At 45.1% G+C, this 19794-nt stretch overlaps 1 protein-coding gene across 1 annotated transcript in view; it reads right to left on the bottom strand.

Annotated features, from left to right (window-relative positions):
- The window catches only part of ophn1 (oligophrenin 1), a 190946-nt gene that overhangs the window by 8166 nt on the left and 162986 nt on the right, over window positions 1-19794 (bottom strand). Inside the window, exons 23-24 of the mRNA XM_080187883.1 lie at window positions 8464-8521; window positions 6809-6879 (exon numbers count right to left, since the gene is read on the bottom strand). Coding sequence (XP_080044009.1) covers window positions 6844-6879; window positions 8464-8521 — 94 coding nt within the window. The 3' untranslated portion in view covers window positions 6809-6843. The remainder of the gene's footprint in view (window positions 1-6808; window positions 6880-8463; window positions 8522-19794) is intronic.

Raw genomic sequence — 19794 nt, 5'->3', positions numbered from 1 at the left:
CATGCGGGAAACAGCCAGTTTGCAATGACTGGGTCTGAAGCCAACTCCTCCCCACTGCTATCCTGCAAAACGTGTACCACACAAAGTGACGGGCTATTAGATTCTGGCCACTGAGTACTGGAAAAATTGGATTAAACATTAACTAGCATTCAGCTTTGAACAAACCAATGTTCTAGACTGTTGTGTCATTAAAACCACCTGCAAGTTCCAGTAGTTTCCATCCAGGTTAAATATTGACAACATTAACACTCACCTGCGTGAGAAGATTGAGCAAAGGACAACACTTGCGTACGGCGCTGAGGGAGCACTGAACTGCCAGAGGTGCTGTCTCCAACGTCAAACGTAAAACCAATGTCTTCTCAAGGGAATGCAAAAGCTCACATCACTAACTGGAAAAACAATTCTTCTGGCCAATAATTAAACCCTGACCAATATTAGAAAGAGGCTATCAAGTTGTCACTTGGTAAGCCCTGATTGAGAACACATTTGCTGATGCTTTTCCTTACATTAGAACAGTGGCTACATTCCAAATGTATTCTGCCGGCTCTGAAGCACTCTGTGCTGTCCTAGGGTTATGAAACGCTCAACAGGAATACACGTTATTTCCTTCTCTCCCTGAGGGGAGGCTGAAAATCTAGGCCAGTGTTTTGCCTATGTGTTTGCTTTGCCTTCCACCCCATCCCAGAGATAGCTATTCATGTTGCTGAATGATTCCATAGGCCCTGGCAGCCTCTTTACTCCTCATCTAACTTGCTATTCTAAACACAAGGAGCACTGGACTGTTTGTCAATTGTGGTTTGTGATGGTCACATGCCTTCACAAATTGGTTCTGTGGTAGCGTGGCCTCTTTAGGAGGCAATCCTTCACAGGCCACCTGACTGGGATGGAGCCATGGAGTGCTAGTGCATGAACTGGGGCCAAGAGGGAAGACACTGGCCATCATCGCTAGGCTGTTAATCTAGTAATCCACCTGGGGACCCGGGTTCAAATCCTGCCACGGCAGATGGTGGAATATTTAGATTCAATAAAAAAAAATCCGGAATTAAGAATCTACTGATGACCATGAAACAATTGTCAATTGTCAGAAAAACCCATCTGGTTCACCACTGGTGGCACAGTGGATGTCACTGCTCCCTTAAAGCACCAACGACCCGGGTTCGATTCCCAGCTTGGATGACTGTGTGTGGAGTTTGCATGTTCTCCCCATGTCTGCATGGATTTCCTCCAAGTGCTCCTGTTTCCTGCCACAGTCTGAAAGACGTACTGGTTAGGTGGAGTGTGGCGACTCGAGGAATTTCACAGTAACTTCATTGCAGTGTTAATGTAAGCCTTAGTTGTGACTAATAAGTAAACTTTAACTTTAATTCCCCTTTGGGGAGGGGAATCTGCTGTCCCTATCTGGTCTGGCCTACGTGTGATTCCAGAGCCACAGCAATGTAGTTGACTCTCAACTGCCTTCAGGACAACTAGGGATGGGGAATAAATGCTGGCTCAGCCAGCGATGCCCAAGTCCCATTAATAAATTAAAAAAAAAGATCGGGGCAAGTCAGGGCATTGTTAGGAGTAGACCTGCATAGTTGTGCTGTTAAACTCTTCATTTTACATAGTTCTTATCAATAAATCCTTAGTTATTTGCCACGTTGAGTCGTCTCGAGTTATTACAGACTCTGTTTGCTTGCTCCCAACTATTCTTAATTCCCTGCTCTTCATTGGTACCTGCTAACAATTTGGGTGGGTCACTTTTGCAGAAGTCACTCACAACCTCTCCAAGAGGAAGGTCTGAGGCCTGTGCGGGAATTACAATGGCTTCATGTTGTCGGATGGCATTTCCAACCTGAACGTGTTTAAGAACAGTACTCCAGGTGTGGGCTCACCAATGCCACGTATAATTGAAGTAAACCTCTCCCCTTTTGGATTCACTTCTCGTCACACTCAACTATAACATTTCAGTAGCTTTGCTAATTACCTTTTGTACCTGCATGCTAACTTTTGTGATTCATATGCTAAGACACCCAGATCCCTCTGCATCTCAGAGCTATGAAAGCTCCCACCATTTAGATAATCATAGAATGACAGGTGGTGGTCATTCAGTCCATCAAGTCTGCATCAACACTCCAGCAGAGCATCTTACCCAGGCCTATCCCCTGCCCTATCCATGAAACCCCTTGCATTTATCCCACTAATCCCCCTCTAATCTACACATCTTAGAATAAGGGGCCAATCCATCTACCCTGCACATCTTTGGATTATGGGAGAAAACTGGAGGAAACCGACATGGGGAAGAACGTGCAAACTTCACACAAATAGTCACGCGAGGCCAGAACTGAACCCGGGTCCCTGGAGCTGTGACGCAGCAGTGCTAACCACTGTGCCACCGTACCACCCCATCTAATGATTGCTAATAATTATTGGCGGCCTTCATTGACATGACTTTCCCATGGCTCTCCCAGTTTAGGAACTGTCATACTTCCCAAAGCAATTGATAATTTCAACCTTTATTTTTCCTTTTGTGATAATCGGAGAACTTCATTCCATATTTCTAATAATGCCCTCACTACACGTTTTAATTTGTCTTCCAGGACTTTGAAAGTCACTTTAAACATTGGGCACTTCCTCCAGCTGCGGATAATGCATATTAAAGTCTGGTATGTAGGAGGCCACTTCAAAAATGTTATTTTCAAGTACTTCCTGACTTCTTTCTGCTCGGATATTGTTCTATTCAATTTTGGTCAAATTTGCCTGTTTGGACACAGTCGGATGTGCAGAAACGTCTTTGAATTTTACTATATGTGCCAGCTGTATTTATCATAAGGAAACACTTCTGAATCTATCTAGTGCAGCTATGAAAGATGCACTTTGAAATGTCTCTCACTCTGCTGTGTCTTCAAAGATTTTTGATGAGTATAATGGAGGCTGATCCTTCTCCATACTAGCAGTCACTATGAAGGTAACAGGGAAAGGACAAGGCAGACTCTGGAGTAGGTAACAGTCACAGTAAACACGGGGAACTATCAAGTGTGTGTGCACCTGAGAAGCACCTTTATTGTTTGAACTTTCAAACAGAGTAAAACATGTATTCGTTGTCCCAAAGTGTTTCACACCACCAGCAGACAAATAGAACCCCTATAGTGCAGAAGAGGCCATTCACTCCATCAAGTTTGCACTGACTCTCTAACAGAATAACTTATCCAGACTCTCTCCCCTGCCATATTGCCATATCCCCACACATTTTCATAGCTAATCCATTTAACTTGCATATCTTGAGACATAAAGGGCAATTTAGCATGGCCAATCCACTCTAACAAGCGACATCTGTGGACTGTGGGTGGAAGCTGGGGTACCCAGAGGAAACTCACACAGACACAGGGATAACGTGCAGACTCGAGACAGAGAGCAACCTGAGGCCGGAATTGAACTCAGGTCCCTGGCGCTGTGAGGTAGCAGTGTTAACCACTATGCCACTGCGTTGCCCAGGGGGGAGGTACTAGCTGGATTGATTAAAAAAATGGAGTCAACAGATGGATTTTTAAAAAGGGTCCAAAAACAGAAGTTTACAGGGAATATTAGATTCTAATAGGGTGTATTAGAACTTGGAGCCTAGAATCCAATATTATTCATTAATCACTTACTGTTTACTAACAATTTAGTGCATTGACACTGCCACCAACAAAATCTAGGATATACATAAGGTTGCTTTTAAAGTTTTTTTTAAATTAGTGTCACAATTAGGCTTACATTAACACTGCAGTGAAGTTACTATGAAAATCCCCTAGTTGCCACACTCTGGTGCCTGTTCAGGTACACTGAGGGAGAATTTAGCATGGCCAATGCACCCTAACCAGCACGTCTTTTGGACTGTGTGAGGAAACCAGAGCACCCGGAGGAAACCCACACAGACGTGGGGAGAACGTATCGACTTTGTACAAACAATGACCCAAGTCGGGAATCGAATCCTAGCGCCGTGAGGCAACAGTGCTAACCACTGTACCAGCTGGCAAGTAAGTTGGAATACAGTGAAAAAGTTCTCAAATTGATTCCAGGACATTTACCGAGATGTTGGACAATTAAAAGCTTTTTCTCCATCTCTTATACTATCTGACTGCTTATCACATCATCTCCTAATCAAACACTACTTCCTCCAGTTCATAACGACATAGTTAATCACCATTAGCTCCTGCTAAATACTCTGATCCCCTATTGCTGAGTTATTGCCCCCTTTACCCATTTGGCTGTAAACAGGCCATCACAATCGTGGAGTCCTGTTAAACCCCAGGCTGAGTTTTCAATTCTACGTCCTATACATTACCCAAGATTTCATACTCTTTCCTCTATCCTATTGCCCAACTCCACCTCATCTTGGCTCCACCACAGCCGATCCCCTTATATATATGTCACTGTTGTATCCAGAGTCAAACATCCTAAAGCTCTGCTAACCATTCTTCCATCAAGTCAAAACTTCTGTCATTCATTTCTTGCCAAAGTTCCATTTGCCTCTCTCCAATCACTTGCACTGCCTCCTCATTACAATCAATTTAAAACCATCAACCTTGTCTACAAATCCATTTATGGTCTCATAGAAACATCGAAGCTAGAAGCAGTAGGCCATTCGGCCCTTTGAGCTTGTTCCATGATTATGATCGTGGCATATCACTTAACTCAGTAACCTGTTCCCACTTTCTCCCATATTCTTCGATCCTTTTTGCCCCAAGAGCTGTATCTAACACCTTCTTGACGTGGAGATGCCGGCGTTGGACTGGGGTGGGCACAGTAAGAAGTCTCACAACACCAGGGTTAAAGTCCAACAGGTTTCACCTAATGAAGGAACAACGCTCTGAAAGCTCGTGATTCCAAATAAACCTGTAGGACTTTAACCTGGTGTGGTGAGACTTCTTACTATGCCCACCCCAGTCCAACACCAGCATCTCCACATCATAGCTACCACCGACACCGCAAACTGCCGGCTCAAAGTGAAGAGGATCTCCAAGAAGATTGCGCATATCAACACATTTGACTCACCTGATGAAGGAGCAGCACTTCGAAAGCTTGTGATTCCAAATAAACCTGTTGGACTTTAACATGGGGTTATGAGACTTCTTACTAGCTTCTTCTTGATAACATACAATGTGTTGGCCTCAACTACTCTCCAATCTCTTGGGAGATGATGATTCTCCTCATCTCAATCCTGAATGGTTTACCCCGTGTCCTTTGACTCTGAACCGTAGGTCTGGACTCCCCCACCAGTGGGGACATCCTTCACAGGTCACAGGCTGTCCCTATTGCACGTCTCCCCTACCCCCCACCTCCACAATCACGTTGCTCCTCTCATTCAGATCTTTTATTAATTCTCCAACACCACGACTGCAAGCCCACTCCACTGGAACAGAGTCCTTAGCTGCCTTGGTCCGAATCTGAATTCCTCTCCAGAAATTGTCATCTGTAAAGGGTAAGCTTTCTAGGAACTCTCCTCATATCTTTCTTTCTGACTTGACATCTGTTTTCATCTCAGAACTCCCTTTGACATTCCTCACGTTAAAAAATGACAAATTCTGACTGGTAAGCCTCTTAGTTCACTGCACTGTGTGATTCTATAACACACTAAGCTTTTAGATTATCTGGAGCAGAGGAGCTCCATCCTGCAGTGTATATTAATGACCCAGAGTTGCAGGCCAATGGTTAATTGTGTGCTGTAGCACCCTTTCAGGAATAGGACTGCCAGGCCATCCATTGAATGTTAACCAAGTTCTGACCTTTCATTGCCAGCTCTACCACTGTGAAGCTGCCTCGATCCCAGTTATCTATTCCATCAGAATTAATCATTGTGGGGCGGCCAGCTGGGTCATGCAGACAGCAGCAAGCCCAGAGTCCTTACAATTAACACTGGAAACAGAATAACTTACCACACATAAGCACACTGTCGCCATCCTCCTGACCACAACATGGATACACAGTACAGTCGTTCAAACAGCAACTTAATACTGGATGACAAGACTCCAATAAACAAATCCATATCCTGGACATGCCAAGTACCAGGTTTATTCATCACCAAGTCCTCAGGCAAAGGGTTTTGACTCCTGGAACAGGTTGCTAGTCTGTCACCACGGGCATATTGCTTGAAGGGCTTTACACCCTGTCAAGCATGCAGCACACACACACACGCACATGCCACACACACATCTGCGTGTCCGCAACAACTCTCACCAACTTCTACACATGCATCATAGGAAGCATTCTTTCTGATTGTATCACAGCTTGGTACAGCTCCTGCTCTGCCCAAGACCGCAAGGAACTAGAAAGGGTCATGAACAAAGCCCAATCCATCACACAAACCAGCCTCCCATCCATTGACACTGTCTACACTTCCCGCTGCCTCGGCAAAGTGGCCAGCATAATCAAGGACACCATGCATCCCGGACATTTTCGCTTCCTTCTTTTTCCGTTGGGAAAAGGATATAAAACTCCAAGGTCACCGACACAAGAACAGCTTCTTCCCTGCTGCCATCAGACTTTTAAATGGGCCTACCTTGTATTAAGTTGATCTTTCTCTACACCCTGGCTATGACTGTAACACTACATCCTGCACTCTCTCCTTGCCTTCTCTGTGAACAGTATTTGTCTGCATAGCATGCAAGAAACAATACTTTTCATTATGGATTAACATGTTTCAATAATAAATCAAATCTCTCACACACATGCACCACACCAGCCACACACACACACCCACACAGACCCATACACACCCACGCCAAGCACCCATTTTTATGGCAGAGAAGGATACAATCGGAAACATGTGAAATGATTGCAAACTTACCACAAAACTATCTCGACAGGAGTAAGAAACCATGACTATGATCGAGTGAATGAGTGCATGGTGCTTGGGTTCTGCAAAAAAAAAAGGGAAGAATGTGCAGCAAATTAACACTGAGCTCCAGTGAAAACGATCCACAAAATTTCAACAACTTTCAATCTGCTGTGTTTGTTGTCTGAGTGGCTATAATCACATCACTGAATGGACAGTTCGTTTGCTGTATATTGTATCCAAAACAGAAAAATGCAGAATGTGAAAAATACAGAAATGCAGCAAATCTGTAGCTACAAGATTCAAAATCCAGCTGCCTCGGTTTAGAGTACACCTCGTGATGATTTTCTTTTCCTGCTTTCATTTACAATATTTGTTAAAGATGGTAATTGGCGATGCGGTACACAGGTTCACACCTGCCCACTGAATTTTTTTTTAACAAGTGATTAACTTTAGCATTTTCACTCCACTTCTGTCACAGTGAAGTATTTTATTCCACCTTTGCTCTCCCACCAAGAGTCTGAACCTTTGCTGCATCTCTCAGTTGAGTGCTGGGGGATAACTTGACTGATGGAGCACCACAATTGAATCTATCTCTGTGCCAGGCTGATGTCCAAATGCCCACTTCTAACGCGACAGTCATCAGGATAAAATGGAGCAGGAGTACGATTGACCTCTGTGCTGCTGGGATGAAGAGCAGGACAGTTGACCAAGGCTCCAATCACCATCAGGGAGGGGCAGGACTGGCAGCTCAACGTTCCAGGGTACACAAGCTATAGCAAAAATAGAACAGGAGGTAACAGAGGAGGTGGACTTGCATTTTTGATTAGACAGAACATCACGGCAGTACTGAGAGGGGACACAGCCAAGGGTTTGCCCACTGAGTAGAACTGAAAAATACGGAGGTAGGATTGTACTACAGGCCCCCAAATAGTCAGCGGGAAAATGAGGAGCAAATATGTAAGGAAATTACTGATAGCTGTAAGAAAAATAAGGTGGTAATAGTAGGGGATTTTAACTTTCCCAACATTGACTGGGACAGCCATAACATTAGGGGCTTGGATGGACAGAAATTTGTTGAGTGTATTCAAGAGGAACTTCTCACTCAGTATGTGGGTGGCCTGACGAGAGAGGGGAAAAATTTGACCTCATCTTGGAAAATAAGGAAGGGCAAGTGAGAGAAGTGTTAGTGAGGGAGGGTTTTGAGGCCAGTGACCATAATTCCAAAAATCTGGAATTGAGAATCTACTGTGAAACCATTGTCAATTGTTGGAAAATCCCACCTAGTTTACTGATGTCCTTTAGGGAAGGAAATCTGCCGTCCTTACCCAGTCTGGCCAACATGTGACTCCAAACCACAGCAATATGGGTTGTCTCTCAACTGCCCTCCAAAAGGTAAATAGGGATGGGCAATAAATGCTGGCCAGCTAGCTACGGCCATGTCCCACAAATGAATAAAAATACAGTGTGAGCTGTGCACATATAGATAGAATCCATACATGTCTATGTGGAGAGACTTGACGTCTCAATTACTAGCCAAAGTAAATACTTCTAAGATTTCAAGCTCTCTTTTTGAGCGTACAAAAGATCCTCACACTTTATTCCTGGAACAGAAACATCTCCCAAACCTAAAGACTGAAGTCATCAATGCAAACACCTTGACCTACCTCATCTTTCGCTGTAATGGTGCGTGCTACAGGGGGAGACCGTGGTGGGGAGTTCACACTGTCGAGATCAACAAAAAGATTACTGGGATAAGTCACACGAAACGTGGCACAAGACAGTTACTCAAGTCTTCTTCCTCCCTGTTCCTGAAGTTACTGAAACTTACAGGAAAATGTTTCTAAGGATGCTAACCGCTTTATGTTCCTGTATGTAAATAATCACTCGTCATACATGAGCCCAGTAAACACTGAGCATCAGGTCAAACTCAGCAGGAACCATCTGAGTGCGATCAGAAGAACAAGTGTCGGATCATTTTCTCACCCAGAATTTAGACACCATCTTGGCTGAGTTTTTAAAAACTCTTACATGCAATGTTTTAAGTTTATTTATTAGTGTCACAAGTAGGCTTCCATTAACACTGCAACAAAGTTACTGTGAAAATCCCCTTGTTGCCACACGCTGGTCCCTGTTCGGATACACTGAGGGAGAATGTGGCATGGCCAATCCATCTAACCAGCATGTCTTTCAGACTGTGTGAGGAAACCAGAGCCCCCGGAGGAGACCCAGGCAGATACAGGGACAACATGCAGATTCTGCACAGACAGTGGCCCAAGCTGGGAATTGAATCCGGGTCTCTGGTGCTGTGAGGCAGCAGTGCTAACCACTGTGCCACCATGCCACCATCATTATGGACATCATTGGCAATGCCCTCGGCTTGTTTGGCCATTTTAGAAGATACCATATTGGTTGGAATCACAACTTACCAGAGTTTGGGTACGGATGGCAGATTCCCTTCCCCAAGGGACATTCGTGAACCAGATGGGTGTTTACTGAGACTGTCTTTCAATTTCAGGTTTAATTAGTTGAATTTAAGTTCTGTTGGCTGAGACTTGACCCCATGCCCCCAGACCATTAGCCCGGGTCTCTGAATGACTAATCCAGTGACGTTACCACTACGCCACGTCCCCTATTCAGTGATGACATGCATTGAATTTGGGAGCATCCGAGCTTTTATTATTTACCATATACAAAGAAATGGTTTTGTATAGTAAGCCACAAGAAAAATGTGCAATGGCACAAACTGTACAATATTAGAAAGCTAAACTGCTGGTTCAGCAATGTCTCCACTGCTATGGCTACATTGAAACTTTCCATATGTGCAGGGTAAATCTTAGTCCAGACTGGCATGCAATCTGATAAATTCATCTGATCCAATTCTTTTTTCCTTTGCATTTTCTGTGAACCTAACTTTGGGCATCACAAGTCGATTTATTTTTTTAATAGACTCCCATTGTCTACCTGAGAACTGGGTTATACAGCAACTGGCAAAGATCGAACAGATTGAGTTACTTTCAGAATGAGAGAGAGAGAGAGAATACCGAGGGGGTTACGTGATAGAAGTCTGTAAGATTACGAAAAGGTTTGATATTATAAACGCAGAGAAAATCTTCTGCGCTGTGGAGGAGACTAAACTAGGGGGGCTATAAAAGATTGTCACTAATGCAGCAAATCGGAAATTGATTTAGCCACGTACGTTGGAATGTCAAACTCATGATCCCCACAGAGCAGTTCAGGTGATTAGCAGAGATGCATTTAAGGGAAAGTTAGACAAACAAGAGTGGGGAAGGAAGAAGGTTAAAAATGATGTTTTAGATGTAGATGTGGCGAGATGGTTCACATGGAGTATAAACACCAGCACAGACCAGTCAATGGTCTGGTTCTGTGTTGTACAGTAAGAAGTCTGACAACACCAGGTTTTAGCCCAACAGGTTTATTTGATAGTAAACTCACAAGCTTTCCAGGTTTCCCTCTTCGTCAGGTGAGTCCATTCACCTGATGAAGAGGGAAACCTGGAAAGCTTGTGAGTTTACTCCCAAATAAACCTGTTGGACTTAAACCTGGTGTTGTCAGACTTCTTATTGTGTTTACCCCAGTCCAACGCCGGCATCTCCACATCTGTGTTGTGCACTCAGTGGCCTTAAGGCCCTGGACTATCTTGTTCCTGCCAGGGCCCAAATACAGGATTGGCCACGTTAAATTGACCCTACTGTTAGGGGGACTAGCAGGGGAAATGTGTGGGGTTACAGGAATAGGGATTGTGGTCTGTACAGACATGATGGGCTGACTGGCCTCCTTCTGTACTGTGAATCCTATTTAGAAACGCTTTGGGTGTGAGGAATCCCAGATAGTGAGCGAGTATGGAGAATTGCACAACAGACTGTGTGTCAAGACTCCAGGTGATGGGAAAGCTAAGTGAGTAAAGTCAGCAGGGGGAAGCTAACAGAACTGGGAAATCTGGGTGAGTGGTGGGAATCTTATTAAGCACCTAATTACCCACTTACCGATAACTGAAATGAAATTCAATGCAATTTAATTCTACTGCCCAGATTGACTGAAGTTCACACGTCTCGAGTGTCTCAGTAACTGGCAGTGAAAGCTGTTGACTTGTATGTGGCTTCCTTGATGCATTTCAAGAATCCTTTGCGCTTCCAGGAGTTATGGGGCATTAGGATCTTGGAGACATTTTCTCTGTGCAAATACGCACTCAGCTGACCCGGGGAGCGGCGGGGTGGTGGGGGGGGGGGGGGGGGGGGTTAAAATTCAGAATCCAGAGGTACCAGATCCAATGTTTAAAGGATCCGCAGAATGCCATCCTTAAACTGGCATCACAGATCCGAGACCCTCAGGGGAAGAATACTTGGGAGGCTTCCTGAAGGGAGAGGCAGTGACAGCATGAGAATCAGCCATTCTGCCCGTCTTCATCCATGAGCCCTGTGCTAGCTGGACTGTGACATCGCAGACCTCAGATGAATCTGTTGATGCCACCAAATGACCTCCTTGTGTGACAATGGAGGAATCTTCACCGTAGACTTTGGAATGTCTTTTTGTGTTGGGAGTAGCATAATTTTGGATGCTGGAAATTTAGCTGCAGAACTTCCTTTCAAAGCAACTTGCAACACCCAAATCTAGCACAGGGCAGTTCCTGCACAGCCATCAGGTGACGTGGGCTTCCTGGCCTCAGAGCCGTGCCCACCCCCACTGCCACGTAACCTGGCAGCAAGCTCCGTCAGCTGCATTCGTGGGCTTACCGCCAACGTGATCAGTTCCAGCGGACTGCCATAGACCCATGCCAGATCCCTGAATTCCAGACCCACAGGCAGGTGCCACAACAGTCAGCCTAAATCCAGTCTGGAGTGCCCACTTTCCTTTCTGCATTGTCCCAGTCTTGAAATGACAATACTACCCGATTACAGCTCTCTTGCTCAGATTCCAATGGGCAGCACAGTGGCACGATGCTTAGCATTGCTGCCTCACAACACCAGGAACCCAGGTTCGATTCCCAGCTTGGGTCCCTGTCTGTGTGGAGTTTGCACGCTCTCTCCGTGTTTGTGCAGTTTCCTCCCACAGTGCGAAGGACGTGCTAGTTAGGGTACATTGGCCATGCTAAATTCTCCCTCAGTGTACCCCAACAGGCACCGGAGTGTGGCAACTAGGAAATTTTCACGGCAACTTCATTGCAGTGTTAATGTAAGCTAATTTGTGACACCATTAAGTAAACTTAACTTAATATTGAGTAAACTTTAAACTAGGTTCACCATCTCCAAACCGCTATTTGATTTATTACAAGCCGCCTCTTCCCATCTTTAATTGTTAATAAAATCTCTGATATTGATAAATCTCTGCTTCCGGATTAGATTTTTTTTGTTCCCAATTTACACAAAGGAGCAAATTTTCCCATTCCTCTCACCATGAGAATCGGAGCAGGCGAGGGGCAGACCACGGAAAGGTCCATTGACCTCAGGTGGGATTTTCCGTTTTTGGGGAGTGTGCAGCCGGAAAATCCCACCCAAAGCGTTTCTAAATAGGATTCATAGAATCGCAACAGTACAGGAGGCAGCCGTTCAGCCCATCATGTCTGTACGGACCACAATCCCTATTCCTGTAACCCCACACATTTCCCCTGCTAGTCCGCCTAACACTAGGGTCAATTTAACATGGCCAATCAACCCAACCCGCACATCTTTGTACTGTGGGAGGAAACCCACACAGAGATGGGGAGAACATGCAGGCTCCACAGTGACCCCAGGCTGGAATTGAACCTGGGTCCCTGGCGATGTGAGGCAGCAGTGCTAACCACTGTGCCACCCTAAAACAAGAGGTGAATTGTTTCTAGATTCGGTGCTAATTCTCCAATGAGTTTTCCCACATTTAATGATTTAATCGCACAGATTTGGGGTCAGTGACAAAACAATGACACTCAGTGCTGACCTCAAAGAAAACCACCCACTAACCTCTGAGGTGTGTGTGTGTGTTTCACCTTTCCAAATGTTAATTTTAACCCGATATCAAGCATCCACCTACAGCGAGGTCATCAAACAGGCCAAGTAGCCCATCAGAGAATCACTACAATGCCTGTATCACCTCCAATCCCACCCAGGCCCCATCCCCTTAACCCCACGTACTTACTCTACTAATCCACTGAAGAATTCCCAGGGGCAGCAGGTCAGAAAGTTCAAAGTAGGGATTATCTTTCAGATTTAATTCCATTTTATGGACAGTGAAATAAAGACATGTATGGGATTAGGATAAAAACCATCAGCTTCCTTAATTCCAACGAGTACTTGCTTTGACAACTTTGTTATCCCTAGCCAGATTAAACTTTGAATTCTTATTAACATCAGCAGCAGCCTTCCACAAGGAATATTATTTGACGGTTTTCTGGACTTCACTGGAGCGTCAAATTGCTCAAAGAAGTCAAGGCTGATCAGGCAGGATCTTTCCTGTCTACAGTGTTGCTGGGTTGTGCTGGCATAGTGGTTAGCATTGCTGTCCCTCAGCGCTAGGGAACCAGGTTCGATTCCCAGCTTGGGTCACTGTCTGTGCGGAGTCTGCACATTCTCTGCGTGGGTTTCCCTCCAGATGCTCCGGTTTCCTCCCACAGAGCAGGAAATGTGCTGGTTAGGTGCACCAGCCATGCTAAACTCTCGCTCAGTGTAACCCGAACAGGTGCCGGATTGCAACGACTAGAGGATTTTCACAGTAACTTCATTGCAGTGTTAATGTAAGCCGACTTGAAATACTAATAAATAAGCAACTTCAAGTTTCAATTCAATTCATTTTTTAAAAAAACAAGGTACTACTGTTAAAATCTTATTGCTGTTTATTAGCTCCATGTGCCTGAAATAAGACATGTATAATTTTTTAATTTGTCAATGTAATGAGATTTAACTTGATTCTGGAAAGGTCTCCTGCTTTTAGGATCCAACTTACTTTGGAACAACATCAGATCTTGAAAAGGCAGCTGGGTTACACATCTTTAGACTCACCAGGGGATATACTGTTGCCATTAGTATATTGGCCCACAACAAAAGATCGCTTTAATCTCTTAAACACTTCCGTTTTTAAATGTTTCTGAATTGACTAGTCACTCCCTGAGATTTGCCAAGATAATTACCTTTATTTTCTCATAAGAAATAGGAGCAGGAGTCGGCCATCTAGCCCCTCGAGCCTGTCCCGCCATTCAATAAGATCATGGCTGATCTGATAGTGGTTCAGTTCCACTTACCTGCCTGCTCCCCATAACCCTTAATTCCCTTATTGGTCAAAAATCTATCTACCTGTGATTTAAACACATTTAACGAGGTAGCCTCCACTGCTTCAATGGGCAGAGAATTCCAAAGATTCACTACCCTCTGGGAAAAGAAGTTCCTCCTCAACTCTGTTCTAAATTGACTCCCCTGTATTTTGAGGCTGTGCCCTCTAGTTCTTGTTTCCATTCCAAGTGGAAATAATCTCACTGTTTCTACCCTGTCTAGCCCCTTCATTATTTTATGTGTCTCTATAAGATCTCCCCTCAGCCTTCTAAACTCCAACAAGTACAGGCCCAGTCTACTCAATCTCTCCTCATAAGTCAACCCCCTCATCTCCAGAATCAACCTGGTAAACCTTCTCTGTACTCCCTCCAAAGCTAATATATCCTTTCGCAAATAAGGGGACCAAAATTGTACACAGTACACTAGTTGCGGACTCACCAGTACCTTGTACAATTGCAGCAAGACCTCCCTGCTTTTGTACTCCATCCCCCTCGCAATAAAGGCCAACATTCCATTTGCCTTCTTGATCACCTGCTGCATCTGCAAACTGAGTTCTTGTGATTCATGCACAAGGACCCCCAGGTCCCTCTGCACAGTAGCATGTTGTAAATTTTCACCATTTAACCATTTCTCATTTAAACATCATGCTTCATGACTCACTGGACTCTTAATCCAGAAACTCAGCCAATGTCCTTGGGACCCGGGTTCGAATCCTGCCACAGCAGATTGTGGAATTTGAATTCAATAAAAACTATCTGGAATTAAGAATCTACTGATGACCATGAAACTATTGTCGATTGTCAGAAAAACCCATCTGGTTCACTAGTGCCCTTTAGGGAAGGAAATCTGCCGTCCTTACCTGGTCTGGCCTACATGCGATTCCAGAGCCACAGCAATATGGTTGATTCTCCATTGCCCCTCTGAAATGGCCAAGCAAGCCATTCAGTTCAAGGGCAACTAGGGATGGGTAATAAATGTTGGCCCAGCCAGCGACACCCACGTCCCACGAACGGATTAAAAAACACAGCTTGTGTCATAACTTGAGAAACAAGATGTGTTGTAAAAAGAACGCGAGAGAGATTCTGATGGTCTATAATTTCTACAATGTTGTAACTTGCCAGTGATGAACTGATGTTAATGAACGAATGCTCAACCTCTTATCAGAACATGCAAACTCCAAGTTCCAATTATTTACTTGCTTTTCAGATACAAGAGACGCTGCCAACGTTTTTTTGTCAGCCTATAGTTGCCCTGCTGCAGTGCCAATTGGTCTTTTGTTTGAACCACCGCAACCTCTGGTGAGGATTCTATTATTCTGGCCCAGCGATGATGAAGGAATGGCAGCCTTTGTCCAAGTCACCAGAGCAGGCGACTTAAAGGAAAATTGGGAAAGTGATAATGGGACAACGACATTTCCAGTCATCGCCTTCTCTGTGATAGAAGGTAGGAAGGTGCTCTTAAAATAAGCTTGGCCACTTGGTACATGCATTCCATTCAGAATGCATTCTGCAACTATCCGCGGTGATAGATTGTTTGTTGCCTTCAGCGGCAAGAATGGCAGCCAAGCAGACTCCATTTTCATGGCTGGTATTGAGCTTTGCAGCCAAACCCAACGAGGAGAACGGTGAGGATTTCATTGTGCTGACTTGAGCCCTAGAGATGGGCAACGACGAGGTCAGCAACACATCCAGAGATCTCTGCCATTGTTCTCATGCTGTGGTCATGCTAACATTATTGCTCTTGTAAGGCTCCAGACAACAGAGACTCCAGGATTGATGGTGGGTTACTCACCAATGGCAGTGCTTTGGAAAGTAACTGTTCCTTTGTTTGTTGGAGACACCAGTTCAAGATCACATTCTTCACCGTGTCCAGTGTTTTCAGCACAATTCACAACAGAATCATCCACTCAACACTGGGCATCCAATGATACACAAGGGGCCACCAGCAGCAGCAGAATTATAGTCAACCATAATCAGTAACCTTATGGTATAATCCCATTCCACTGTCACCATCAAACCAGGAGACCACCTTGGTTCAATCAGCGCAGGATGTTAATTCCAATAATTCTATGTTGAGGAAGAATGAGTCTGAAACTAGGCTGTAATTTTATTTGGAACAGTTTAACTTCCAAGACAGCAAAGTAAAGGGCCAGACACTATAAAACAGCCAGAGGAAGCTGGTTTATATGACCTTTCAATAATTACCCAATCCTTCTCCAACTGGGGACAGATGTGCTTAATCATCAACTTAAAGCACGTCACCACTGTAGTGGGTCGGATCTCAATCAATGACGAGACTGAGTACAGGAATGAGATAGAGAATCTAGTGAACTGGCGCGACAATAATAATCTCCGAGATTGTCACCAACTTCTGGAAACGTAAATGGGGACAAAGTAGAAAGGGTCAAAGTTTCAAGTTTTTAGGTGTCCAGTTCACCAACAACCTGTCCTGGTCCCCACGTGCCAACACTATAGCTAAGAAAACCCACCAAAGCCTCTACTTTTTCAGAAGACTAAGGAAATTTGGCATGTCAGCTACGACTCTCACTAACTTTTACAGATGCACCATAGAAAGTATTCTTTCTGGTTGTATCATAGCTTGGTATGGCTCCTGCTCTGCCCAAGAGCACCAGGAACTACAAAAGGTTGCGAATGTAGCCCAATCCATCAAGCAAACCTATCTCCCATCCATTGACTCTGTCTGCACTTCCCGCTGCCTCGACAAAGCAGCCAGCATAATTAAAGGACCACACACATCCCTGAAGTTCTCTCTTCCGTCGGGAAAAAGATACAAAAGTCTGAGGTCACGTACCAATAGACTCAAGAACAGCTTCTTCCCTGCTGCTGCCAGACTTTTGAATGGATTTACCTTGCATTAAGTTGATCTTTCTCTACACCCTAGCTATGACTGTAACACTACATTCTGCACTCTCACGTTTCCTTCTCTATGAACAGTATGCTTTGTCTGTATAGTGCACAAGAAACAATATTTTCACTGTATATTAATACTTGTGACAATAATAAATCAAATCAAATCAAATTCAATCAAAATATCCTATTTCAGCACAACAGAAGAGTATGCCATGGACAGCACCAGGCTGAAAATCACATGCCAACCTAGTGAAGCCACAGCACAGGATGCCACGCATTCTAAGTAGAGGAAGCAGAATGCCCTAGTCAAAGCTAAGGAATCCCACATCCAAAGAAGGAATTCAAAGATCTGCAGTCCTGCCACATCCAGTTGTGAATTACTGTGGACAATTAAACAAATAGCTGGAGGAGGAATCTCCACAAATAACCCCATCCTCAAAAGGGTGAGCCCACACAACAATGCAAAAAAAAATCAAACGTACCTGCAAACATCCTCAGCCTCCTTCAGAGATCCACAGCATTACAGATGTCAACCTTAGAACCATAGAATCCTTACAGTGTAGAAGGAAGTCATTCAACGCATTGATTCTGCTCCAAAAGAGCACTCTACCCAGGGCCAATCCCCTGCCCTATCCCCGCAACCCCATACGTTGATTACGGCCAATCCACCTGACATGCACATCTTTGGACTGTGCGGGACTGTGCGAGGAAACCGGAGCACCCAGAGGAAACCCACACAGGGATGGGGAGAACGTGCAAACTCCACACGGTCACCTAAGGTTGGAATTGAACCCGGGTCCCTGGCGCTGTGAGGTAGCAATGCTAAGCACTGTGCCATCAAACCAGTTACAAGAGGATAACTCAAGTATACATTGCCAACAATTTATTTTATCCTTTCATAGGATGTGGGCGTCACTGGCTGGTCCAGCATTTGTTGCCCAATTCTTACTGCACTTGAGGGAGCATTTGAGAGTCAACCACATTGCTGAGAGTCTGGAGTCACATATAGGTCAGACCAGGTAAGGATGGCATGGGTAGCACAGTGGTTAGCATTGCTGCCCCACAGCGCCAGGGACCTGGGTTCAATTCCCGGTTTGGGTCACTGTTTGTGTGGCGTCAGCATGTTCTCCTCATGTGCCATGTGGGTTTCCTCCGGTTTCCTCCCACAGTCTGAAAGACATGCTGGTTAGGTGGATTGGTCTTGTTAAATTCTCCCTCAATGTGCCCAAAATGGAGTGTGGCGGTAGGGGATTTTCACAGTAGCTTCATTGCAATGTTAATGTAAGCCTACTCGCGACACTAATAAACTTGGTGAGTCTTTACAACAATGGTTTCACTGTATTCATTATTTTAATTTAAAAACATGATTTCTCTACAAAATCAATTCAAATTTTTACCATCTGCGGTGTGGGATTTGAACCAGGGTCCCTGGATTACTAATCCAGTGACAATACCACTGTGCATTGCCTCCCCAGTTATTTTGATTCACTCCACAAGTAGTGGTAGCTGAAAGAGTTGGATATTGTGAAGGTTGAGAGCCTCGGCATCTCCCTACAATCGTGCCCCCTGGCCAAGTTGTTCCAATGCAGATATAAAACAAACAGCCACTTGACAATGTGGTAACTCACCCAGGTTTATCGCGTCCACACAAAAATAGGACAAATCCAATCCAGCAAATTACCGCCCCATCAATTGACTCCCAGCAAATTTGGCGTCCGCAGCAGTCCTGCTCACCGATGCTCAAGGCAGTTTTTAAATGGAGGTGAGGGGGGGTCTTATCCACTGACTGGACAGTGATTGAGAACCCCATGTCGCCTCCTTTGGGCAGTAAGCCCACGACATCAAGTGTCTCTCAGGCACTTAAATGGCCAGCAGCAGGATTCAACCTGGATGAAGGACCCCTGGCTGGAAATCCCACTCACCCCCCCCCCCCCCAACCCCACAACCGGGTGCTGAACCAGTGGCCAGCAGCTGTGCACCGCAGGCAGTGTCTGGGGGTGGGGTGGGGGTGCGGTAGCATGAGCCAGTAATACATCTAGAGAGGCCCTTGATCAAAGAGGGATCCAGGTTACAGGTGAGAGCAGGAAGGATGGAGGGTTGGGGTTATGGGAGGGTTGGGGGATGGGTGAGGGGAAGGGTGGACAGGAGGAGGTTGCTCTCCCATGGCAGCCGGGCACTGAGTGCCGGACAATAAGGGTACCTCCCCAGCAGCCCTGATACAGCTTACTTTCCTGGTTTCCTGTGTAGCAAATACCCCTCTCACTGTATAAAGTCCTTAAACAGGCATTAACTGCCCCAAGCCTTCCCAACCTAGACTTATTAAGGGTTAACGCAGAAAAGTGGCAAACTCCCTATCCACCACCTCTCAGCCTGTCTTCGGGAGGGGTTAAATTCTGCCCTTATTTGGGTATTGCCAGGACATTCAGCTTCCGTTCTCATTGCGGCCTCAGTACAAATATGGACAAAAGCACCAACAGCTAGAGTTGAGGTGACTGACTGTCTTTGATGTGATGACAGCGTTAGACTGAGTGTAACACCCAGGAACCCCAAACTAAAGTCAATGAGAATCGGGGGAAAACTCTCAACTGCTTGTAATCTTGTAGCACAAAGGAAGATGCTTGTGTTTGTTGAAGGCCAAACATCTCCATCCCAAGGGTATAAATAGCACCCCACACCTGGTGCACAAAAGGTAGCATCTCAAAGATGCACTGTGGTAATTAGCCAGGACCCCTTCAGCAGCTGCCAAACTCACCACCGAGAAGAGTAATGGCAGCAAACACCTCCTGTCTATACTTCCCGCTACCTTGGCAAAGCAGCCAGCATAAATTAAGGACCCCACGCAACTGGACATTCTCTCTTCCACCTTCTT

This window comes from Carcharhinus amblyrhynchos, chromosome 4 (genome assembly GCF_965287045.1).
Source record: "Carcharhinus amblyrhynchos chromosome 4, sCarAmb.v2.hapA, whole genome shotgun sequence".
NCBI lineage: Eukaryota > Metazoa > Chordata > Chondrichthyes > Carcharhiniformes > Carcharhinidae > Carcharhinus > Carcharhinus amblyrhynchos.
This window is presented reverse-complemented; position numbering and strand designations above follow the sequence as displayed.